This window comes from Cordyceps javanica, chromosome 7 (genome assembly GCF_051103115.1).
Source record: "Cordyceps javanica chromosome 7, complete sequence".
In the NCBI taxonomy this organism is placed as follows: domain Eukaryota; kingdom Fungi; phylum Ascomycota; class Sordariomycetes; order Hypocreales; family Cordycipitaceae; genus Cordyceps; species Cordyceps javanica.
Window position 1 is genome coordinate 1,747,860 of NC_139301.1, and position 24,668 is coordinate 1,772,527.

At 52.1% G+C, this 24,668-nt stretch overlaps 9 protein-coding genes across 9 annotated transcripts; 4 read left to right on the plus strand and 5 right to left on the minus strand.

The window, feature by feature from the left end:
- Window positions 1-1,310: 1,310 nt before the first annotated feature.
- V2A60_010033 (uncharacterized protein) lies at window positions 1,311-2,891 on the plus strand (the record flags this gene model as incomplete). The annotated part of the gene is made up of 1 exon (XM_083261294.1): window positions 1,311-2,891. The coding sequence occupies one exon, from the start codon at window positions 1,311-1,313 to the stop codon at window positions 2,889-2,891; it is 1,581 nt and encodes a 526-aa protein (XP_083117420.1).
- Window positions 2,892-3,531: 640 nt separating this feature from the next.
- On the minus strand, window positions 3,532-5,171 carry V2A60_010034 (CDC2/CDK family serine/threonine-protein kinase; the record flags this gene model as incomplete). Its single annotated transcript, XM_083261295.1, has 2 exons — window positions 3,532-3,784; window positions 3,850-5,171. The coding sequence occupies 2 exons, from the start codon at window positions 5,169-5,171 to the stop codon at window positions 3,532-3,534; spliced, it is 1,575 nt and encodes a 524-aa protein (XP_083117421.1).
- A 3,272-nt stretch (window positions 5,172-8,443) lies between these two features.
- V2A60_010035 (Alpha/Beta hydrolase protein) lies at window positions 8,444-9,980 on the plus strand (the record flags this gene model as incomplete). The annotated part of the gene is made up of 6 exons (XM_083261296.1): window positions 8,444-8,992; window positions 9,052-9,135; window positions 9,184-9,262; window positions 9,372-9,486; window positions 9,548-9,662; window positions 9,717-9,980. 6 exons carry the CDS (start codon window positions 8,444-8,446, stop codon window positions 9,978-9,980), a joined length of 1,206 nt encoding a protein of 401 aa, XP_083117422.1.
- Window positions 9,981-10,236: 256 nt separating this feature from the next.
- V2A60_010036 (uncharacterized protein) lies at window positions 10,237-10,899 on the minus strand (the record flags this gene model as incomplete). Its single annotated transcript, XM_083261297.1, has 2 exons — window positions 10,237-10,521; window positions 10,606-10,899. 2 exons carry the CDS (start codon window positions 10,897-10,899, stop codon window positions 10,237-10,239), a joined length of 579 nt encoding a protein of 192 aa, XP_083117423.1.
- Window positions 10,900-12,611: 1,712 nt separating this feature from the next.
- V2A60_010037 (translation initiation factor eIF 4e-like domain-containing protein) lies at window positions 12,612-13,724 on the plus strand (the record flags this gene model as incomplete). The annotated part of the gene is made up of 3 exons (XM_083261298.1): window positions 12,612-12,640; window positions 12,702-13,490; window positions 13,553-13,724. The coding sequence occupies 3 exons, from the start codon at window positions 12,612-12,614 to the stop codon at window positions 13,722-13,724; spliced, it is 990 nt and encodes a 329-aa protein (XP_083117424.1).
- Window positions 13,725-14,820: 1,096 nt separating this feature from the next.
- On the minus strand, window positions 14,821-16,500 carry V2A60_010038 (mRNA splicing protein SAD1; the record flags this gene model as incomplete). The annotated part of the gene is made up of 1 exon (XM_083261299.1): window positions 14,821-16,500. One exon carries the CDS (start codon window positions 16,498-16,500, stop codon window positions 14,821-14,823), a length of 1,680 nt encoding a protein of 559 aa, XP_083117425.1.
- Window positions 16,501-16,918: 418 nt separating this feature from the next.
- On the minus strand, window positions 16,919-19,734 carry V2A60_010039 (U3 snoRNA-associated protein UTP13; the record flags this gene model as incomplete). Its single annotated transcript, XM_083261300.1, has 3 exons — window positions 16,919-19,422; window positions 19,474-19,501; window positions 19,558-19,734. The coding sequence occupies 3 exons, from the start codon at window positions 19,732-19,734 to the stop codon at window positions 16,919-16,921; spliced, it is 2,709 nt and encodes a 902-aa protein (XP_083117426.1).
- Window positions 19,735-21,229: 1,495 nt separating this feature from the next.
- V2A60_010040 (uncharacterized protein) lies at window positions 21,230-21,778 on the plus strand (the record flags this gene model as incomplete). Its single annotated transcript, XM_083261301.1, has 1 exon — window positions 21,230-21,778. One exon carries the CDS (start codon window positions 21,230-21,232, stop codon window positions 21,776-21,778), a length of 549 nt encoding a protein of 182 aa, XP_083117427.1.
- Window positions 21,779-22,033: 255 nt separating this feature from the next.
- On the minus strand, window positions 22,034-24,350 carry V2A60_010041 (MCM DNA helicase complex subunit MCM5; the record flags this gene model as incomplete). Its single annotated transcript, XM_083261302.1, has 4 exons — window positions 22,034-22,526; window positions 22,581-23,986; window positions 24,038-24,164; window positions 24,214-24,350. 4 exons carry the CDS (start codon window positions 24,348-24,350, stop codon window positions 22,034-22,036), a joined length of 2,163 nt encoding a protein of 720 aa, XP_083117428.1.
- Between the last annotated feature and the right edge of the window lie 318 nt (window positions 24,351-24,668).

Genomic DNA, 24,668 nt, shown 5'->3' on the forward strand with positions numbered 1-24,668 from the left:
ACGTCCAGGAGCCACGGCCAGAGAAATCGGCATGCGAAAGTACTTTCCGCGAAGTCGGCCCCAGAGCGTGAGGGCCGAATGCGGCACAGACAGCGGTCGCAGCTCGGACATGCAGTGTGCGGTTCTGTCGTTGCCGTCGCCAACGCATCTCTTGGAGGGCGGCCCACCCAAAATGGGGTGTCCGGGCGTGGTTGAACACGTCAAGGCGGCGCCGGCAGAGGGCTGGCGCCGCCGCCGTGCTTTCCTCTCAGCCATTCATAATGAGGAATCGTAACAAGGATTCTTGCGAGCGTGGACTGGTAGATTGACAGCCAATGGGGAGCCACGACACAACGCAGCGGGGAGGCTGTTTTCCCCAGACTGGACGATTTGATTGGAGTGTAAAAGTGCTAGAGTCAGCAGTGCGGTTTAATTTCTTTTGCTGAAAATCACCCGTGGCTTTTTATCTCGGGCTTGTACCAAGTAGATCGCTGGCGTGATGTCGGCGAGGTTTGACAAGAGCGTTGACCTCTTTGAGAAGACTGAAACCTACCAGCCTAGGTACAGGCGCGGTCATCATAAGATCATCAACTCTAGTGCCGCTGGACAGCCAAAGCGACCTTGTTCGCTGTTGTTGCCTATGGTAAGGTAGTAGGCCTTTCGTATAGCACAGTGTTATGGCTGTTGTACCCTACCTACCTTTGGTGCGTGATGAGCGCTGCTAACCCAGGATAGCGTATCGTGCTTCTGCCGGATTGGAAACGAAAAAGGGCTCAAAATCATTCGTATCGCTTTTCTAATAAAGCAGCATGCTGTCTCTGCACGGTCGTGGCGCTGCTTTTCTGGCTCTGCCACTTCACCGGTGCACAACTCCACCAAACCGAGTTGCGCTTGCGTCGTTCTAAAGCAGCGACACCCCCGCCATTTCGTCCGTCCACTCGCTCCCGTCAACACCACTTTTATGTGCCACAACATCTCACATCTCCCTTCCTCGTAACACGCTCTCCTCTTTCGCCATAAATCATCTCTCATTTTCTACAGGGTACAGTCTGCAAGATATATTGAGACCAGATCTGCTTGCGACCCTTCCGTCCTTGCATACCGGCAGCATGCCGTCGCACTGAGTCGTCACTCGACATGTCGCACCCCCTCACCCAACTGCGACACGCTCAACCGCAGCTCAATCCCGCCACATAAACCGGGAGAGTCTTGACCTAGAATTCTTCACCGTCTTTGACGGACTGCAACCACCTGATATAGCCCAATATCCCATCCTCATCGATTTGTTCATCCTCCTTTCGAATTTACGTCATAAACCCTCTTCAGCCTTCATGTCGTCGCCAACGTCCAATCCGGCAGCGCAGCCCGTCTCACGCCGCCAGTATTCACGGCATGGCCCCTCCGCTGGCCCAGACGGAAATACCCAGCAAGCAAACAACAGCCACACGCATGGCGCCTTACCACTCTCCTTCCGACTCCCCTTTCAGACTAACTCGACTTCGGCCAGTCTAGTGCCCTCTGTAGCGGAGGGTCGTCCCATCCCGGTAGATGACAGCACAGCTGAGCACCGCACTGAAGCCTTGCGAGAATACAACAGCCATTACCCGAGCCGCCATCGATATGCCAAATCTACCGGCGCCGAGAACACCACGTATTCGGAGCCGGTCATTGTTCGCAGCTACTATCGACCACCGCCCAACAGAGCAAATCGGATGCCTCGTGGAAACAGCAGCAGTAGCAGCAGTGCTGGAATAATCGTTGTCCGGAATGGCCACAGCACCGCTGGCTCGGTGAATGGCTCTGTTGCTTCACGGACGAGAGCATCTCCGTTCACTGGCAAGATGGCTTCGGCTAGTAGCGGTATGCTCAGTATAATGGCACGGGCGCGAGGTCAAAACCCGCAGTTTGTCAACCGTTCGCTGCCAGAGGATTCCAAGTTGCCACCAATCGAAGCGTTTTCGTTCAAAAGCTTTCTTGAAAACCTGGATGAGCAAGAAAATACAGCTACGAGCAGTGACATCAATGCAGACCTCGATAGGATAGCCGAAATATGCGCTAGGTCACGATATTCTCTTAGTAACCAGTATGAAGTGCACTATGGACCGCATGGCTCGGGCAACTCGTTCATTGCGGAGGGCTATCGAGGAACGGAAAACCACGGACCGACACTTCAAGCCATAACTTCTGACGACGAGACAAATACAAGAACAGAGCGAAAACGGCGATTGGGCGGTCGCAGAAATAGTCGAGCCATGGGTACTTTGGAAACCATCATGTCTTCGAGCCGCTCATCTGACGATGATAACTCAAAGAAGAAATCGGCAGCTGAAATCGCCGACGACGTACGTGGACGAGTCTCAACCAAGACTTCCCATCACACATCCCCGGCCGGGTCAACAACCAGCGCGCGAGAAAGGCGCACGCCGCAAGAGCTCACCAAGCAAAGACCGACTGTCAAGCGTACACTGTCATCGTCCCTTGCACTCATTGACAACAAGCCGACTGTCGCCCCGCCCACCGGCGCCGAAGTATCGACATCACATGGAGCATCCATTGTCTCTCTCGTGGGTGAACCCGCTCTACCTCTGCCCAGCGCTAGCCAGCTCGAGGTTCATACTGCCAGCTCGGCGACCAACACGGCAACGGTGACAAACATCGTCCCCGTCATCGCCTGCGACCGCCCACATCAGCCCTCGTCGGACAGAACCGGCAACCCGCTCCCCTGCCCTGCGACCAAGGGCGCTGCGTCTCTGGTCGACGGCACTACGGCAACAGGCTTCCTCTCTACGCTCGCGGGCTGGATCCCGTGGGGTAGCGGCTCCTCGGCTGGCGGCGCCGGCGCCTTGCCGCAGCAGGGTCGCGCCGCAGGCAGTCTGCGCAATCTGCTGAAAGAGGTCGAGCACAGCCCATAGCCCACACCGCAAGAGCAATGAAGGAAAACGGCATGCCAAGATGATAATCTGCGGGGATTTGTCAGGTGAATATAATACCAAAAAGATAATGGATACATAACAGAAAAGGAAGAGCTGAGCTCGGGAATGAGATATGACAATATGGCATTCATCACATGAAGTGATCAAGATATACCAAGGCGCGAATGTTTGTAGCTTTTCGGTCGATTTTCAATGATGGACCAAAGCATGTATTAGTTATTGATATCTATACCCATTCTATCGCCGGCTCTTCGCATCCTGCGGGTAACACTGTCGTAATAGCTTGTTTGTTCAACATAGCCTGAACTGAACAGCATATGGCTTCGAGCCTAAAGTCAATAGTTTACGTTTGCATAGACATCAAAGAATGCTCGTCAAGTTTGCCCCCAAAAGAAAGAGAAATTCCCAGACCAAGTACTACCAGCCACTGAAATCAAAAGTATCGCTGAGTGGGGTACGACTATGTAAAAGAAAAAAAAAGTTACCGCCAAACACCCGACTTGAGAACAAATCAATTCCCTCCACTCCCCGGTTCCCCTATAGTTCTTTTGGTTCGAGACACGCTTCAGCTATGAGTTTCTCTCAAGCTCCTTCTATAGATTCCTACACCCAGTTATCCTTACACGGCAGACGCGGACTCCTCGACGTGAACACGCTTAGCATCTCGAGCACCCTCATCGCCATCTGTGCCGCGTTTTCTTTCTTGACTGTGACTGGAGTGATTGCCGTGCCCGGTGCCGGCAGTGATTGAAATAACAGCTGGTGCTGGTGGGTTCTTGGCGGCGCGCCGAGCTTCACGCTCGCGACGCTCGTTTTCCTTGCGCAGAGCCTTGGATTCAAACTCATGCCAGTCACCACCAATATTCGCGAGTCTGCGAAAATCAGGTTAGTATTCATTCTGAGGTCCGAAAATGTTTGTCTAGTTGGGGACACTCACTCGGTGGCTTGGCGAGGAAGCGGCTCTTCCGTCGTAAAATACGAATGTGCTAATACTTCCTCTGCCGTTGGTCGCTTTGCCGGATCGTATAAGAACATCGACTGCATGAGCTCGTATGCCGCTGGCGTCAGTTCCGTGCTGAACATTTCGGCAAACATGCTCCTTCGTTTCGCTGTTGGCCGCAGGAGCTCAAACCAGGACATATCCACGAGACCGGGCCAGTCATGTCGGTTGGGTGTGCCTAGCACGTTGTAAATTTTGTCCAGCTGGCTCAGCTCAGTCCCGTCACCAGCAAATATGGGCTTTTGGACAAAAATCTCCATCATAACACAGGCAGCGCTCCAAATATCCACAGCAGCGGTGTATTGCGTTTCGCCCAGTAACAGCTCCGGTGATCGATACCAAATTGTAATAACGCGGTTTGTGTAGTCGAGTTGATGCCGTTTGGCGTAGAAGCGGGCTAGCCCGAAATCGGCAATTTTGAGGATACCGTCGCTACTTACAAGAATATTGGCTGCCTTGATGTCTCTGTGTAGCACACCACGAACGTGGAGATAGTCGAGACCTTCAAACAGTTGCTTGGCCAGATGTTTCTTCTGCGGTGGCTCCAATTTGAAGTGCGGGTGGTTGAGAAGGCCGGTCAAGTCATGAGAAAGGTATTCAAAAACCATGAAACAATCGTTCTTTTCGACCATGACCTCCTGGAGATTGACAATGTTCTGGTGGCGCAGTGACTGAAGCAGCTTGATTTCTCGCACAGCAGTCACAGGGAAACCATCTCGCTCTCCTTCCATTCGAATGCGTTTCAATGCCACTTGCCCCTTGGTGTATACATTCAAGCCTTTGAAAACCTTGCCATATGTGCCAGAGCCAACGACAGACTCGTTGCCGGGTTTGCGGAAGAAGACAGAGTCTGAGGCAACCAATTGTGGTGGCAAGGTAGGCCGTGGCTTGGGCCGCTGCAACTTCTTGATCACCTTCCGCATCCTGGGTGCCATTTTGGGGCCTTCTGGAGGCTTTCGATCGAAAAGTGCAGCAGGCTGCGTCGGTGCGCCTGGCGGAGGCTCGTTGTTGCCATCTTTTTGCTGTATTTCTCGCTTCTGAGCTGGGGCGTTGAACTTTTGAGAAATCTCTGGCTTGGGGCCGGATGGCGCGGCCTTGGAGGATGGCTTGAAAGCAAAACTGAACTTCGAAGGCGAGTTTGTCTGCGTTGACGGACCTTTGGGTGCGTCCTGCCGGGGTCGCTCACTTCTGTCGAGTCCTCGATCGTCTTGCGACCTGTCGAATGCTTTGTCATCGGGTTCTTTGCCGTCAATATCCATGGCGCTTGTCGCATCGTTCTCGCCATTACTGCCTTGTCGCTGCTCAGTGCCACGAGAAGTGTTGGGATTCCATTGGCTCCCCCATGCTGACGTGTTTCGATGAGCCCCACGACCGGCAAATAAGCCGCCTCGAAACCCGGGGCGAGGTCCCCGGTTACTGGGGCCCGAGGGAGGGTCAAATGGAGGCGATCTTGAAGAGGATGGCCCGGTGGGCGGCCCTTGGCGACTCTCCTGCCCCCCACGGTTGTGCAAGCTCGACTCAAGCCGATTGTTGCGATGAGTTGGAGAGACTGAATGTCGATACTGAGGCGATGTTGAATGACCGTTCTGTTCTCTGTAGCGAGAACCTGAGCCACCGCGGCTCTGTCGTGACCTCATTTCGTCGTCTTCGTTAAATTTCAAAGAAGGATCCACGTTTCTGAAATCGGTTTCTCTAGACGGCCTCGATGATTGGTGTTCTCTTTGAGTGGAAATGGCTGTCCCTTTGGAAGGTTCTACAACAGTAGTATTACCTGTAATAGAGCCTGGTCGATGTGATTGATTGCTATGAGAAGTTGGAGATCGGCTCCTTGAGCGATGGTGATCACTATGGTGTGGCTGCCGGGAGTCTTTAGATCCGCGACGAGAGTCTCGGACAGAATGTGGAGGCGTCCTTAGCAACGAATCACGTCTTGATCGCCTGATATTGCTTTCGGGTGGCTCTGGAGAGATACGAGCATCGCCGTGTCTGCGTGAAGATCCTGGCTTCCGGCCGTCTGGTGATCGATGCCGGCGCTTCGATGTAGAATGGGAGCCTCCTTCACGGGTCCCTCTCGAGGGGCTGTTGTCTCTTCGTGACCGTTTTCGGCGAGGACTCTTGCTGCGGGTTCGATGGCGCTTCGCTGATGATGGCGACCGGCTGCGTCGCCTGTGATCACGACTTCGACTGCGACTGCGGGTGCGGCTGTGATGAGACCTACTTTCTTGCCCTACAGCACGAGCTTGCTTCTCACGAAAACGGGGAATCAAGTCGTCCGATGGAGCTGATGGCCGCATCGTACTGGAGGAATGAGACTTAGTCCGGCCTCTACTGCGATCGCGGGGGCGGTGATGTTGGTGATTTGAATCTGGACGTGCATCGTTGACGCGGGAGTGCGACGTCCTGCCTGGGCTGTAACGAGAACGACGAGGAGATATCGAGCGATCTAAATCTCCTAAGCGTCGACTCGATCGAGATCTGTCTCGAGGGTCACGGCGTTGACCGGTTTCTTCCATGGCTTCATCTCCGAGGCGTCGCGACGCAGAGGCTATGGTGGTGGAGCAGGTGCTTTTAGGTGGTGCACACCGGACTGAGTTTTTAGTGCAGTTGCTCCCAGCAATAAATCGCCGCACCTTAGCCGGACCAAGACACTCCACTCAGTCAAGCCACTGGAGGAGTAGCCTAACGGTAACCGTGAAGTCTTGTCGTGCCAAATCCTTTGGACAGCTGTGCCTCCCCATGTCCCTTTTCAGAGAGAATATTTTTCCGTATAGCTGTCCATCGCCGCGCATGATGGCTGCACACGTGGTGACTGCAACGGCACTCCTAAGCCTCCTGAGACTCCTTAGCTCACCAACCCTCCTTACCCTCCTGGTTGTCCAGCTCAGCCTGAGCCGCGGAAGTTGGCTACATGCCAGCATTGAATCTATTCCGAATCCAGCCTGCCATGAATATGCTGAGATGTTGGCGAAAACAGCCCCATCATCCACCCAGAAACGCATCATCTGCGGGTTGATAAACTGTCAATCGTTAGACGGCGCGGGCAGCCGCGGGGCGTCTTCAACAGGAGCAATGAAAGCATTGAGCACTACAGAATGATCCAAGAGATCAAATTTACGAGTCCAGGTCCAGATCCGAAACAACCTCCCCGCCCCATGTCCACGTAGCGCAGCGGCTGTTAGTTGTAACGTTGGCGTAGACTTTCCTCACTTCAACATCATCTGGCTTCTTGTTGTAGCCGTGCGGCAGGCATGCCAAGGCTCGACTGTCCAAAATTTCGTGACCTCACAAAATGACCTGCGACTGTCTGTCAAAAGGTGGGCAAACGCGGTATTTTCTCATGTAGAAACTCGCGCCATGGCGCTGCGGGGAGCTTGTACATGGTGGCAAAGCGGCACACAAAATATGTCAGGGCAATATGTCAGGCCAACTCGTCCAAAGGAACAAGGTCCACGGCTGGGCCGCTCAAGTGTTGTCGTGCTGATGTTCAATGTACAGTTTCGCGAATGGTGGCCCACGCCGTGGCGATGGCAGCTTAGACGGCGACATGTAGTAATCTTCAGGAATCGTCGTCAATGCTTTTTGGCAGCCAGGAAAGCCTATCGCCTTTGGACAATATCCCTCCTTGCTCATAAGCGTCTACCCGGTCGCGGGTTGATTTTAGCCGGGCGTCCTCGGAAGCCTGCAATGAGCACAGCTTCCATCGTTGTTCTGTAGAAACATCGCGCGAAAGTGTGTAGCCTTTATAGACTTCTCTTCTTCGTTTCCATTATCTGTGCACAGTTGAGCTGGACAGTTGTCTCCCCGATGAGGTGGGCTGGGCTGTGATGAGTTGTGACGAGCAAAGAGGAAGGATGCTGAGGCGTGTGTGCGAGGATCAAAGGCTGTCCAGAGAGTGGGTAGCCAGAGTCACGTGATGAGAAACCGCAGTTCTGCAGGACAATTGGTCCAGGAATTCTTAAGTAGCTACCTACCTAGCTGGCTGGTTGGCTGGTACAGGTAATGAGTACCTACTAACCTATGTAGGTAGGCTGGTAGGCACTGAGTAGGTAGGCAACCATTCTGTAAGCCGGAGACAAGGGCCGGCGCGCCAAGGCACCAGAATTGTCGGCCACGGCGTTGACTAAATCTCCGTCCGTGGCTCGTCCTGTGTGGCCAACGAGGGTCTTGACTTGCGAAATTGCAAGTCATGTCAACATGGCGCGGCCGGAAAAACTGCTGGTATCTGAAATTTACCCCGACGGTTTTTAAAGACTTCCAATATATAGATGGGATCTCGCTTGGTCCTGACCTCCCCCCCAATTAATCATATTGAGATCCTTTCCAACGATCGCTAGCGTACGCGTGTCTGCCGAGACCTCCGTTTGTTACACAGTTGACTGCGCCCCGCGCCATCGGGCCCTTCAAAGCTTTTTCTTGTTCGGTCCGTGCAGCTTTTGCCCGGAGCGCAGTCTTCAAAGCTCGCTCCGATTCATTGGCTTTTCGAGCGACCTTCACTGTACTCTGACACTCTATTCCCGGAGCGCTTCGAACAATGGAGTGGTTTGGGAAAGCCAAGATTGAGTTTACTCATTCTCCTGCACCAAGAGCCATCAAGGAGAAGGATGGAAGGAACACGGATCTCCTCAAAATCTGCGAGGCAACCACGCCGCCCTGCCATCTGAACCCACTACTATTCAATGGCCACGTCCAGACCATGTGGACGGCGACAAAGCCTAGTGGACCTCAAGTCTTCTACCGCCGCCGCCTATTTGATGCAGACCATGCCACGTACAAGGGGTCGTATGCTGTTGACTTTGCCGTTGAGCCCTTTGAGGGAGGCGACCCGACTCTCCCGCGCCGAACCGTGTATTACACGGAAGAGGAAGAGAAAAATCTAGGCTCTGATGACAAGAAGCCTATGCTGGTCGTTCTGCACGGTCTCTCCGGCGGTTCTCACGAGATCTACCTCAGGCACACCATCGCGCCGCTCCTCGGTAAGGGGGGCTGGGAAGCGTGTGTTGTCAACTCGCGAGGATGTGCCGGAAGCAAAATTACCAGCGGAGTGCTGTACAATGCCCGCGCTACCTGGGACGTGAGACAGGTAAGCGGTCGCCTCATTCCTAGTCAATGATCTCACTTTCTGACGTACGTTCCGTATAGACGATTAAGTGGCTTCGGGAAAAGTTTCCCAACAGACCACTTTTTGGACTCGGTTTCTCCCTCGGTGCCAATATGATGACAAATGTAAGTCTTCGTAACCTCTTTATAAGATAAGATGCTGATTCTTTGCAGTATTGTGCCGAGGAGGGTGAACAATGCGTCCTTAAAGCGGCTGTTGTCTGTTCGAATCCATTCAATCTGGATTGCGCCAGTAAGCTAATGCAGAGCACCTTGATGGGGAGAGAAGTCTATCTGAGAGTAATGGGTGGTAAGCTGTATTGAATCGCCAAACGATTTACTCATACTCACGACGATCATAGCATCTATGAAGCAGCTCATTGTTACCCACAAGGAGGAGATCAAGGAGCACACAAATCTTGACCTGGAAGCTATTGAGCGAGTCACCTATCTACATGATTTCGATAGGGAGGTCCAGTAAGTCGCTTTGGCAGCCCCCGAAAGCTCACGTATGCAATAGACAGTTGACAAATTACAGATGCCCGACCTGGGGTTACCCCACCGAATCCGCGTATTACAGAGACGCCTCTTCCTGCGACTCTATCTTGTCCATCAGAATTCCCTTTTTAGCTGTCAACGCTAGGGACGATCCAGTATGTTGCCATTGTTCAGCTCTATGTGACTTGTAGACTGATACTGTGTTATAGATTGCGCTTGACGGTGCTCTTCCGTACCAAGAATTCCGCCAGAACCCAAACACCATTATGCTCACGACATCACTCGGCGGGCATCTCTGCTGGTTTGAGTGGGGGGGCTCGCGATGGCTGACCAAGCCTGTGAACAACTTTTTGAACCACATAGCCTTCAAGGTTGACTTCGACTCGATCAGGCCCAACAAAGATGCCCAGGTAGACCAAGTGCCCACGCCCTTTGACCCTATGCGACGAAGACTGCACGTGGTTCAAATGTAGTGCTTGACCTGGAACTAGTTCTCGTCCACTCATTTTGATTTCATAGAACAGGAAGCACATGCACGAGTAATAGACGGCATCAAAATATGAACAATAGACGTAAATCGATAGTTATATAGTGCTATTTGAGATATTGACAAGCTTTTCCAGCTCAACTTTCGAAACTGGCCCAATCCGAGGTATGACCCGTACGCCCAAAAACGCCAAACAATGCGGAACAGAATGAAGCCAGCGAAGATGCATACAGCACAGTTGCTTATGCAAATGCAACCTTTTTCTTGCTTGCCTTCTTTGCCTTGCTGCCAGCAGAGAGAAGCTCCTTCACATTGTCCTCGTCCATTTCGGACGTCTTCTTCTTGCGCTTTCGTCGCAGCGAGTCCTTGACATCCTCCAACCTTGACTGCCTTTCGTCTTCCTTCTTCTCGGCCTCGACCCGTCGCGCCTCGCGAATCTCTTCCATCTGGCGAGCCTTGATCATCTTGGACTCGATCTGGCCATTCTTCTCAGCCTGGACGATGGAGAGGATGGTGTTCATGCTTTCCTATTATACACTGTTAGGCTAAAATTCGAACACAACAGGCAACCGCACGCGCGTGTGATGTGGTGGAGCAGTTATGCGACGTACCCGGTCATCAACGAAGACCTTGCCTTTCTTCTTGCCCTTGGGCTTGACAACGCCGACGGGTGTAACCATGTTGAGCGTGGGAATGCCCAGCTGCGCTTCAGAATATGTTTTTTTCTTGGGTTTCTTGAAGAGTGCGCTGACGTTCTTATCCTTCACCTGCTTGGAGGTGACGGGACCCTTCGACTTCTTCGCCTTGGAGACGCCGTCGGTGTCGGAGCGCTTGCCGCCTTTGCCACCGGCGCCCTTGGGCGCGGCGTTCTTATTTTTCATAGTACGGGTACGACTGGGCGCCATGGTGTCCGATTGAGCTCGAATGCTCTACCGATCGCGTGACTGTGCTGGTTTTCTTTTGTTGCGCTTGGTAAAACTGTGCGCACGTCGGTGGCCGAGTGGTTGGTACCTGGGTGCTGGGGAAATTTTTTTGGCGGCGGTGCTGATAAGCGGCGATAAGATGACCAGAGAGAGACGAAAATCCGGGTGGGCCGTAGAAGCAGCGTGGGCGGGTACGATGGCTGCTAACGAGAGCTCTTCGTAGTAATGAACGTGCAACTACAAAAAAAAATACCTTGAAAATCGCGAAGAACAAAAAGGTAAAGAAAGGCATGTCGAAGGAAAAAGGAATCAAGAAAGTACTTCTACTCTCTAATTAATTCAAGGGCCATTGTTCACTGGCTGACTGGTAAGATATAGAGCTGGAGGTCCTTGCATGGTGTGGTAATAGTGGGGTGTACAATTTGACCCATTCGGGGACGGGGGGTCACCTCAATGTCGGAACAACTGTGAACATGTATATGGAAGGCTTGCAGGATAAAGAACAAAATCAGAAATCAAATTGCTGCAGTGTTTCAACCCTTAGCAACCCGTTCTCTGCGCTATTTCAATATCAGGACAGTGTACAGAACTCATCAGGCACAGATCCGAGTGCTTTGAAGAGTTAGAATTGCGCCTCGCACACCACTGTTGCGACTAAGCGGCCGCGGTACACCACAAACTACTTCGGCGAATTGAACATGGATATTCGTGGAGGCAGGCACCTTATGCAGGCTCTTGTCTACCTAGGTACCTCTCATCTACTTCGTGAGTAGTATCAAGTGGCTAAAAATGGGCTAGAACGCAACTGCCTGGGCAACTGGGTTGGGTATCACCACATTAATTACCTACCGGGTAGGTACCTAGTGTACTTGAGGTAGCCTCTTGTCCTCACTGCAGATACTCATGGGCAGAAAGGCAGGGAGGGTTTGAAATAGGCAGAGGCCGCTTGCTTTTTTTTCTTTTTCCTGTTTCCTTCTGGAGATTTCACACCAGATGCATTTAGGTAAGTAGTGACCTAGTCAGAACGAAGCACATCACGTCACAACATCGCATGCTTATACCAGTAGTTACGGAGTACCTAAGTAACAGTTCCTCACTGGGGGCTCGTTGCTCTCGTGGCTTCCCCACCACAATCACCGCGCCACCACTGCCACACACACAGCGTGCCTGCCACCTACCTCTGCCCACCCACCCGCCTGCTTGCCTGCCTGCCTGCCTCCCCAGAACAACCTAAACCTCACGTAGAATTCTTCTTCTCTTTGAACCTCTGATCCACACAACACACCACCATCGCCCATCGAACCACATCCCTCTCTTACTCGCGCAAATACCCTTCGAACTCGTCTCTGTACCGCCCGCATTTGCGCAATTTCGACCCCAGTCCACTGCTTCCAGATTACACGCACCGTTACTGCCATCGTCAACCCTCAACGCTGCTCAGCTCGCGTGCCCGGAACCCTCCCTCGCTACTTGCCCACAACGATTTTGCTCACTGCCGAACCGCCTTTGACGACGCAAACCTATCGTTACCATCGACCCCGACCCATCGCATACCTTATTTCGCTCGCTACGCCCTCGGTACCGTCCGCTGCCGCTGTTGCCTCCCCCGCAGCCCTCCCCCGACCCTTGCCAGGTGCCGTTCCTGCGCTCAACTGCCGCCTTGCATCATAGAGTAGCGAAACGGCGTCACGTCAATGGATAACCTATGGGCTCGTCGCACAAAGTCAGTACCTGCCTTGACACCTTTGGCGAGTCTTACAAACATTAGCTAAATCATTAAACAGCTCCAGCAAGCTCTCCTTGACGACGCCAGCCAACGGCGCCACAGGTGATTCCGGCAGATTTGCCTCCTCCTCCAGACGTCAAGATGGCAAGTCGGGAGGGTTTCCCTCTAACCCGGGAAGCGCTTTAGCCTCGCCGACCACGGGCACCGGTGCCTCCAGCGCCTTTGGTCTAGGCTCTGGCGCCTTTGCATCGTTTGGCTCCGCAAAGACGCCAAAGACGCCAGGCAACCCGTTTGATTCCGCCATGGCATCGGCCGTGCCCAAGCAAGCTGTTGGAAAAGAACCTTCCAGGGCGGTTGGAAAGACCCGAAGCATGGCCTCCATAGCAGAGGCCAGGCCTTCTGCGACAGCTGTTGGCCAGATACACCCGCTGAAAGACGCCTGGTCATTCTGGTACCGCCCGCCCATTTCGAAGGCCCATGGATACATCGAGTACGAGAATACGCTCCATGGAATCGCAACTATGCGTACGGCAGAGGAATTCTGGGAAATCTACTCACACCTGAAGAGACCTTCCTCTCTGCCGGTTGTGTCGGACTACCACCTCTTCAAGAAGGACATCCGTCCTATCTGGGAGGATGAGGTCAACAGAAATGGTGGAAAATGGGTCGTTAGAATGAAGAAGGGTGTCGCTGATCGACACTGGGAAGACCTGCTGCTCTCTTTAATTGGTGACCAATTCGGGGATGCTGGCGAGGAAGTCTGTGGAGCGGTGCTCAGCATGCGTAACGGCGAAGACATCTTGAGCATTTGGACCCGGACTGACGGTGGACGTGTGCTCAAGATTCGGTAAGTGTTGCCACGCCCAGCCCGAGGAAATTCGGCTTGAGCAAGCACTGACTACTCTGCAGTGAAACCATGAAGCGGATCCTCAATTTCCCACCCAACACCCGTGTTGAGTTCAAGAGTCACGATTCCAGTATCCAGCAGCGAACTGCCATCGATGAACAGCGCCGTGAGAAGGCTATTCAGCACCAAAACGACAAACGAAATGCCGGCGGCTCAAGACAGGGCCACGACTAATGGCCCCCGATTGAAATGCCAAGCCTGCTGTTGCGTTACTGTATACTAGAACAAAAAGCTGGAATAAGAAGAGAGCAAACTCATGGGTCTGACTTGTTCCTTGAACCTTTGCGCCCTGATGTATTTCTGTGTTTTGATTCGTTACTGTATTGTCTGTGCCTTTGTTGCGGCTGTTGCCTTTCTTTTGCGAATAGCTCAGGGCGAAAAGCCATGGCCCTTCCCTTTGAGTTTGCTTCTACGATTGCGAGGGGGAATCGAGCTTGGTAATTCCTCATTGTATTGAACCCTTGTGAATATATGGCGGGAGCATGGAAGACGGCGGAACATTTGGTTATTTCAAATTTGCCTCGTCCTTTTTTGCCTGGAAGATGGTAAGGACTTTGAGCAGGTGGGCAATCAGGTTGTGATACCTACGCAATCTTTTCAGTGACCGGATGGGAGGCGGACATGTATTATAAAGTGCTGATTCCGGCACAACCACTGGCTGGATAGCGCATGTTCTAAGGGAGCTTTGATCTTGGAATAATTGAAAGGGCTTTTTGCAAGCAAGACAGCTAATGGATTCGTACCGCGTGACAGTGTGACACAGTGCTCAAAAAGCAGAGATACGGACATCTCGCCTGGCATTGGTATAGTATGCAACCATCATATGCCATGACCTGACTTGACGCAACTACTATATTCAAGCCTTCGCTCTTGCACGGTTCCACTGCTCACAGGCGACTGACAAATTTACGAAGCCGGATCAGAATAGTACCCAAGCTAGAGCGCGAACCTAATCAACCTAGCGAGGGCGGGATACTTCTTGGCTAGAGACGGAGGAGTGCCAGTCCGATTCTGACTACTCGTACTTTTGACAGACCCTCTCGTAGTGCATGTATTGATATTATCTTCTGTAGAAATATTGTCGAGCTCTGTTACACGGTCATCTATACAATACTATAGAAGAGTTCGTATAGTAAACTAGCAAAGCCTCACGCCGAGAAAAAAAAGGTGAAACAGAAAAGAAGAGACCCAACGCCTGGATTTTCTGTTCTAAACAACGTTGCTATGTTACATAATCATTCGACAATAGTCGTTTCTGCGCTCACGCTTGCTACTTTGCGCTGGCCTTGGTCTTGCCTGCGGGCTCTCGCCTTCGCTCCCAGATTTGTAGATATGACTCGCCAAGATACAGCAGTTCGCTCTGAACCTTATCGACGAAGAGATCCTGGCAGACGACCCATTCGCCCGTGGCCTTGTCGCGAAGCTGGACCTTCCAAGTCTTGCGCTCCTCGCCCGTGTCGGCGACATCCTCCCTAGTGCGCACAGCCTCGTGGACAACGTTGGCGACAAGGTCGTACCACACGGGTTCCCCGGGCGGCCAGTCCGCCGGGCTGGGCTCGACGTAGGGCGCGAGATCGAGGCTGCGCGCATCAAATGTGACAATGGTCGTGTTGCGTTCCGACACGAACTTGTTCTGGCTGAAGCGCTTGACGTGCAGCGCCAGGTACGGGGGCAGTGGATGCAACAGGCGATAGCGCTTGCGCTGGGCGTGGTGCTCCTGCGCCGACCTGCCGTCGTACTTGTTGAGGATGGTCGTCAGCGGCACTTGCGGGATGATGTTCTTCTCTAGCTCGTCCTGGAAGAGCGGTGCCGCAGGGAGGTCCAGCGTCAGCAGCAGGAACCGTACGATATCTACCTTGACTTCGCCCGCGTCCTCGAAGCGCAGACGGTCGCCGGCATCGGCGCGTGCTGTTATGGCCTGAGACTCAACCTTGAGGCGGCCCTGGAAGGCGCGCTGCACCATGGAGCTGCCCGGTCGCGTCTTGCTGCCACCCAGCCCGAGGTGTAGGTTGTTGAGAAACCATGAGAGAAAGTCGACCGGGTCGGACTGCGCTGTTAGCGTAAAGCGCTTATTAGAGCGCAGTGAGATTTCCTGTAGAAGCTCATGTGGTGAGACGTGTGACTTGAAAGCCCGCGGGTTCCAAATTTTGCGGAACAAGATGCTGCATCGCTTCACCAGCTCTGACTTGCCCGAAAAGTCTTCAAGGAGCAGGTAATTCCGCAGCGGTGCGACGTGCGACAGCGCTTGCACGATGACGTTGAGATAGTCGTTTTCCTTGATATTGTTCATGCCTACAAAGCCAGGCACGTATTCCTTGCCACCCAGCGTCCAGCTCTTTTGGCGGCCGTCTGCGCCTGCGGGCACGGGGCGGTCCAGCTCCATGACTTCTTTCTTCGTGTATCGCGGGTCCGACACATATTTGATATCATCGAGTGCCTTGCTCTTGACCTCATAGCCCTCAGGAAGAACGTAGACCTTTTGCGTCTCGAGGTTTATGTACACATGGTGGTCTTCGTCGAGCGAGTGGAAGTAGGCGTGCGACCTCGGCCCACGGCCCTGGAAGTAGCGCCCGCACACCAGGCACGCATAGACGTTGATGTTGGAGAGCGATATTGAACACAGCTTCTCAAAGTCAAAGTCGAGCACGTTGCGATCGATGGTGTCGAGGTACAGGTCGTCGTAGCCCGCGGCCGGGTTGGCTTGCCGCGTCGGTGCTGTCACCGGCGCTGTATCCGCGCCTTCAAACTTGTCATCGTCGTCGTCGTCGTCGTCGTCGTCGTCGCCGTCCGCAGCTGCCACGTTCCCATTCGCGTCGCTGTTATCCAACGCGCCAGCGATGCTGTTCCTTTCGATGGGTGATTCGGCCTCGCGCGTCCGCGACCGTTTGGAAGAAGGCGAGGCGATGCCCTGCAAGTCTTCTAGCGCCTCGGTGGCGTGCCGTTTGGCCATTGTACCCAAACGCTTTATCGAGGTGCGGCGGGCCGTCTTGGACCTTTTTATACTTGAAGAAAGCTTCCTTCAGTGGAAATAGTCTATTCGCACTCGTCAGCGGCGCATCAAGCAAATTGTGAATGAAGTGTGGTGATATGGCACGAAAAGTTGCGAAGAGCTTCTCGACAGTGGGGCTTCACAGCGCTTGGTGGCCAAGGTGTTGTGCCAGGTACCTTTTAGTACCTAGGCAGGTAGGTATAGTACCTAGGTAGCTATGGATACTCGACGGCGACTGAATCCTACCTATGTGCTAAGGCCGTTGCAATTCAAGAATTAATTCGATGCTTTTATTTGATTCTTAATTTCCAAATCTGTTTTCATGTCACGCCGGACTCGGCGGTGAATATGTACATATCCCAAGCCTGCTACGTAAAAATTATGCCACGCGAACAGCATCGTCCATAAGCTCATCCTCAGCCGCGACAGGAGCCAGATTATCCATCTCCTGCAACGTATACTCTACGAGATAGCTTTCATCCACCAGATCCTCCATTCGCTTGTAGTGTCTCTCTGTGTATACCCTCAACGCTTGGAGTATGTCCTTCAGGCTCTGCTGTCCGCGGGCTCCTTTGACAGACAAGCTGGAGAACTTGGTGGCCGGGTAACTGCGTACCAGAGCCCAAAGAATTCTCTGTGCAACAGGAGCAGTGCGTGCATTGGTGTTCCAGTCACGCAAGCGAAGTAATAAGAGGAAAATTTGATCGTCGGAAAGATTGCCAAGGACCTCGTCCACGGCTAGCAAGCCGGTGTAACTGCCCTCGTCCTTCTTCTCTCCTGTAACAACCGAAGTGAATAGAGAAAGTAGCCGCCCAGGGTGATTCAGTTGTAATGCTAGTGTTATGGCTTCTCTGTACGAGCCAGCGTGGATGTGATTTTGCAGCTCCTGCTCCTGCTCGATCAGCTCGAGTGCAGCCTTGGACGCGGCAGCTTGTGTCTCTGATGTGGTATCTTTCCAAAAGGAAACCGTCGAGTCACCACTTCCAGAGACAATCATGTTGGTCTTTGGTTGCACAGCAACAGCCCAGACTCTATCTTCGTGGTTGTCCAACGTACACTCTGTCTCGCCCGAGTTGGTGTCCCAAACCTTAACGAGACCATCGCCGCCAGCACTAGCAAATTGCACCGATTTCTTTTGCTCGCCTATTGCAGGCATATTGAGCCATGCCACCTTCAATACACTATTCGAATGCCCCTCAAATGTTCGAATGCAGGTGTAATCAGCCAGACTCCATAGTTTGATACTCTTGTCACCACTGCCCGTAAGAACGACACCCTTGCCTGTTACGGGGCCATCGTCACTATGCAGCGCGGGCAGGTTCGCAGGTGAGAAGCGTACTGACCACACACCTCGCTTGTGGCCACGTAGAATGCCTTGCACCTCGCCCTCAGCAACAGACCAGATTTTGACAGACTTGTCCTGAGAGGCCGAAGCAAACAAGTTTCCAGAGTGATGAACATCGATGGCGTTGATGTCTTTGTCATGAGCCTTGCGAGTGTAATGGGCCTTGGCAGCTAACCTTGATCCATGTTGCTGTGGTTTTCGGGGTACCTCCCACTTCTTGATGGTCTGGTCCTGGGAGCCCGTGATTATGAAGGCTGGGGGGTGGAGCAGAGGATCCTGGAATGCCTGGGATTTCTCTTGTGGCGGCGTGTGAGGGAGGCCAACGGCCCCGAGGGATTCGGCATGACCCGAGAAGGTTGCCCAACATGTATATGATCGATTGGCGTGATCAATTCGCCAAAGCTTTGCTGTGTTGTCCTTTGCGCCGGTGGCAATCCAGTGACCAGACCAGTCGATATCTAGTGAGATAACGATATCTTCGTGCCCCTTCAGTAATGCTATATCTTGACCGAAATACGGTAAAGTGTCAACGTTCCAGGTGGACGAAGTATCGGCCACGCCGGTTTCCACAACAGAAACCAATCTGATATCCTCGGAGTTTGTTGCCAATGCGAGTAAAGTGCTATCCGGCATTACATAGGCAAGATCAATTATGTCGTCGTGGGTGCCGGATATGCGGCGAAAAGGCTCAGTCGCAGAAAGCGAGGCAGCCTCGACTTTTGTTGGCGGCTTGTAAAGAGCCAACGTATGGTCCACTTGAACACCAAGAATAAAAGGCAGACCAGGTCTGTAAAGGGCAGTTACAAAAGCTTCTTCCTCGCCCTTCTCCGCTTGCTTCGGCGTCAATTCTTTGCCTGTGTCAGTATCCCAGATACGAAGACAGCCACTAGCGCCAGCCGAATACGTCAAGTTTCCATCGTCAAGGAAACCGGCAGCCTCGACAAGCTCTAAGCAGGGCACAACCTTGCGGATCTTCCAAGACTTGGCATCCCACCAAATAAGTGTCTTGTCTCGACTAGCGGTTACGATGGCTTGTTGTGTAGGACAATAGTCTAGTCCTTGGACGTCAGAGACATGCGAGTCGAGATTTGCGATGCATGTCCGCTTATTCAAATCCCAGACTTTTACTTTCCCATCCTGGCTTCCAGATATGAGCCTGAAGCTAGCAGTGTTTGTGTCATCTTCCCCGCTGTTGTCCTGGGATTGGCCTTTCCCCTTGCGTGTACGCCCAACGTCCTGAGATCGCGAAGAAACGTCGAAAAAGTGCAGGGCCGATAAGAGAACAGAAGGACCGCGGAATGTATGTGTGACATATCCCCCAGAAATGTCCCAGACTTTGATCGTGCCGTCCGTGCCGCCCGAAGCTAGAAGTGTACTTGTTCTGTCGACGGCAAGCACTACAACCGGTGTACCGTGAGGCTTGAGAGTTCGAATAAGAGATGATTCAATTGCGCTTCCATCCGCTGACTTTTTGAGCGAGAATATCCTCATAGAAAGAGATCGAGAGCAGATAATGAGGTGTGAACCAGACGGTGTCACTTGCAAACGTTAGCAAAGTATTTTCATGACAAGACGTTGCTTTTACCCACGAGTAAGTGTTGAAATAAGCTCTCCATCCTTTTTATGGCATTAGCAACAAAACCTTCCGCTGTGGCAGGCTTCCATGAACGTACTCCTTCAATTTCACTAAGATGTCGACCGTTGGTGGGGTTTGTGAGAATGGCGTCCTCGCCAATTGTGGTGGCCAGGATTTGGGCATCATTATCAAGTGACACAGATCCGCCCGTGAATATGGGACGAAGTACGCGATCGACGTTGAACGTCGTTTTCAAAGGTTGTTTTGTTGCCATATTTTCCTGGTGATGGCATTTACAAAATGCAGATGCATCTGGTCAAGCGATTGGGGAATTTTTTTTTGGAGAGCACGATAAGATAAGACGCGACCCACTCTCTTGATGGGCGCGCTTGAATGCTGGTGGTAAGTAGGTACTTATTGTTTCCACATGAAGGCCTCGTCCAACACACTCACATCATCTGGTCAAGGAATGAAACATATCGCACGCATCAAGATGCTTACCGCCCTGTCGCAAATTAATACCTCATGATATTCTCGTGTCAGAATACATAAAATACGACGCACATTAGAAATACTTCGTCATGGGTATGCAGGGCCCACTAACTGCCCAAGCTTTGGTGAGACGCCTACGAAGTGAGCAGGCGCGGGAGCGCATGACCTTCTAACGTGATTCAAGGGTCGGTCACCGTACGATGATGTTATACCAGGTGAAGGTCCAGAAGACCCCCGTCATCCACCACAGCAATATGATCAAAGAGGACGTCCTATCAACCCGGATACTAAGAGAATCAACCGGGAGATTGTGAGATCACACAATGAGGTCATGTTGGTGATTGGTGTTGCGGAGCCAGAAAATCCAAATAAAAGCCCTGAAGCAGAGTTGCAAAGGAGACATGACGCATATGAGGAAGACATCGGTCGACAGCTCGACTCACACGCCAGACGCGCCATGGAAATGGTAGGGCTCTTCGGTATTCACGGCATTCGCCAACGTGTTCTTGTACGGATCCCTTATTCGTAAATTTCACCGCGCTAATTCCAAGTAGGTATACCGTGAATATTCGAGAATTCCATACTGGCAATTCTGGCAGAAAAGGAATGAGTTCTCATGGAAGCGAGACGTTATTCCCGGAGCAGCGGCTGGGCTCTTCACCAACTATGTTGACCGTGCCTTGTTTCGAGTATGGCTCGGTGATAGAGAAAAGCTTGTGGCGCGCCGCATGTAAGATCTACATTAAACTTCTCTAGGATACTTGCTGATGATTCTCAGTTTGCTTGACGTGTGGTCATATTTTCGAACTCATCTAAAATATTTTGCATCCATGCAGCGACTTGGCTTGATTCCAGCTGACCGATGGCTGCCGCGCCCGTCATATTTCATCCCATTCACAGAAGACTCACCAATCCCTGCACCGCCGCCGTTGGAAGGATTTGGTCCAATCTCTCTGCTCTGCTGGTCTGGTAATGTGATCATCAATGCAACCCCCTTCCTGCTTTGGATTATGGTCCTTCGGGTTGCCAGAGACTTGCAGCCCGAGGTTTGGTCAAAGATATTCAGTTGGCTTCCAAGTACCGCTTTCCGAGGCCGCAGAATACCTCCGCCACCAGCACCGCCTACTCCACCCGCAGAAGATACTCCCTTGCATTTGCCTGATGAAGCAACAATTGAACAATTGCCAAATGCCTTGGAAGACTCAAATTTGATGCTCGATGGGCATGAGGCGAATACAGAAACTGCACAACCTCACGAGGTTCACGCAGATTCGTATATGAACCGGGAGGATGAATATGCGACCGACGAAGACGATAATGAACGGGTTAACACCACGCTAATCAGCTTCGACGTCGAGGCCACTGAAGCTAGCCCAGATGCGCCGCCTGGGCTGTGGTCTGCAGAGTTACGTCCTAGCCAGGCAACCGATGCAAGAAGCGACGCTCAACCCCTCTACCTGGATACTTTGCTCACGCAGCTACCTGCGCTGTTGGCCGCCAACATGTACTCAGATACAACTCTAAGATTGATGATGGCGGCGTACGAGGCAACCGCGTTGAGGCTTATGGCACGCTGCCACAGGCTCTCGCACGGCTTACCATGCGACGACATATATGTGCCAAATCCTCTTAGTGAGTTGTCGTGGCGCGCGGTAGTCCACTTGCTAGGCGCGGAGCTCATGCACATGGCCATATCTGGCGAGATTTGGGCCGTCTTCACCGGACTGGCACAGTATTTCCACATGTCTGATAAACAATGGAAAGATGCAGAGGCTAAGAGACTTGAAAATGCTCAAACAGAGGACTCGACAGCCTCTGAACGATGAAGACTTTTGGGGTTGGAATTGATGCCGGCGGCCTAGCCTCGAGCAGTGGCCAATTATACGTAAATTATTGAATAATAAAATAAAACAATAATTCATCTTGCATCTTTAGTGTTTGAGTAGATACTCTTTGGCAAGCAGACCGTTTCCATTCGGAAGCTTTCGTCATATCGCGTTGTCCTCATTTGCATTACCAACTCCAAAAGATACCATCATTCCCCTTAAACCAAATAAATAAACGGTCGTCATACATATTGATTAAGCACCATTGCGGTGGACCTGGGCGCCCTGATTTCTGAAGACAATCGTTTCCCTCCTCTCCATGTACATAAGTGCTCTATTCATAGCTTGCTCACTGTAGCCCTTGCCTTCCACCATTTCGCGACGCAAAGTGGCAAGGCTGGTGCTCCAGCCAATAGGTAGTCGGCGCTTCAGTTCAGCTTCAACGCGGTTGACCTCGTCGTTGAGCTCGCGGCTACCTTGATTGCTGCCTTGATTAACAGCGTCCATAGTTGAGCAAAGGAAGAGACGGATGGCTTCATCGACGTGCGCCTCAGTGGCAACAGGCGAAAGTGTAAGCTTTGCTAGAGACTCCGTGATACGAACAATAGCCTCGAGTTGACGGACAGTAATTGGGATAGAAGAGCGTGTGTTGGCTTCGATTTCGGCTGCGTGAACCTGGCGTCGGATGGAGACGAAGTGCGAAGACAGCTTCTCGGCAGCTTCCGGACTAAGGCGAGGAGCACAACGGCTAAGAAATTGTTAGACGTGAATGGGAGTAGAAAGGGGTAAGGCAAATACTGACCTTCTGCAATAGGAGATATATCTTCTCATTTTATCGACGGGGATCTCTGACTCGACAATTTCCTCAACACCGCGGCTGTCCATATGGATACCCATGACGTGTTTGGCAATATTGACGTCCTTTTCTCTACTATGGTCGTCTTTCACAATGAAGATCATATCGAAACGAGACAGGATGGTCGTCTGGAAATCAATGTTTTCTCCAGGGGTTTTCATGTCATCATAGCGACCAAATATGGGGTTTGCTGCCGCCAGGACCGACGTCCTAGCATTAAGAATGGTTGTAATGCCAGCCTTGGCGATCGAGATGGTCTGTTGCTCCATGGCTTCATGGATAGCCACGCGATCCTCATCACGCATCTTGTCAAACTCGTCGATACAGACAACTCCGCCATCAGCCAGTACCATGGCACCGCCTTCCAGGTAAAATTCGCGCGTTGACTGGTCTCGCTGGACAGATGCTGTGAGACCAGCGGCGGATGAGCCCTTGCCGGATGTGTAAATGGAAATTGGCGCAGCCTTGGAAACAAACTTGAGTAGCTGAGACTTGGCCGTACCGGGATCACCAAGCAAAAGGACATTGATGTCACCTCTTAGCTTAGCTCCATCGGGTAACATCTTCTTAGAACCCCCGAGGAGAAGGCAAAGAATGGCCTTCTTGATGTCTTTGTTGCCATAAATGGAGGGTGCAATGCATTCGGCCATGACATTGTATATATCTGGACGACGACTCATCTCCAAAAACTCCTGCTCCTCCTCTTCCGTATAGTTGGTGTATCCCTTTAGTTGGTCAGAACTCGTCTGAATACCGACCGCGCGCAGGTATGGTGTACGAATAGCGACAGCGCCACCCGTAGCGGAATTCTTGGAGCCTTTGTTCTGGTAAATCGAAAATATCCCCATAACTGTACACCGTGAGCCAGGAACAACCCGGTTTGTGAGGTAGCGGTCCGCAGAAATGAGCACATGCCGAGGAAGTTCGCCGACAGGAACCTGATCTGGTGCTTCCTGAAGCTTGATGACCTGCTGATCGACAAATATCGATTTTTCATGCATGACAAAATATGGATCTAGAGGACACTTGGGAGTCGGGTCGTTCGGAACTCTTTTGCGGGAGCACTGGCGTGGAAGGGCGACGCCTGTAAAGCCTCCAAGAATAGGTATAGCTTGGTGATGCTGGCAGTTACGGCACTGCAGATGCAGTTCTGTGGCCTTGGAAGACATCACAGAAGCGCCAATAACAATACCGGGAACTCGGACCAGCCGAGCAATGGTCATTGAGTCGAGGTTACGGATGGAAACGTCCTCGGCGTCGGAGTGAAGCAGTAGCTGATGCTCGGGAAGCTTGACATCGCGGTCATGAGGAAAGAGGATCCGGTGAGAGCACTTTTTCAAAGCATTCTCGAACTAAATGGTGTGTAAGAAAAGGATGTGATGAGTCTCGTGCGGAAGTCTTACCAGAGGAATGATCTCAGCTGGTTCAGAGGCAAGCTTGTGTGCCAGCTCTTCGTTGAAATTAATGAGATGGTTGATGTTGACATCGCAGTAATACTTTTGCACAAGAGCATTTTCGCGAAGTTGATCACTGAGTCACTGTTAGCCAATGTGCTGAAATGACGGCAGTGGCTATGTACCGATAAATGAAGTTATTGTCGAGACGAAAGTCGAGAACAAAGGTCTCGAGCTGAGTTTGGATTTGTATCCTAGTATCACCAGTTTCCGCGACACTGGGTTCATATACGTGTGTTGAATATACAGATTGTACATCCATGATGGGCAGCTTGCTCGATTTGCAGAACGCGAATGCCGCAAACTAGAACTTTGGGACCGTGAGCGTGGTTGATGGAGGGGTTGCAAAAGTCCACAGTGTCGAAGGGAGGGGACAATTTACTTGTAGAGCGCGTAACTTCAGGCGACGCGACACGCGACTTAAAGTGGTTGCATTAGCTGCATGTGGCTGGTACGGAGAGGTGCGCCACTCAACAACGCTGTTGCATAGCCATCACGTGTAACAAGCGGGGATTCTTCGGGTATCGGTGCTGCGAGGCTCCGCTGAACAGAGTGAGCTCCGTGACCACTCGCCGAATGT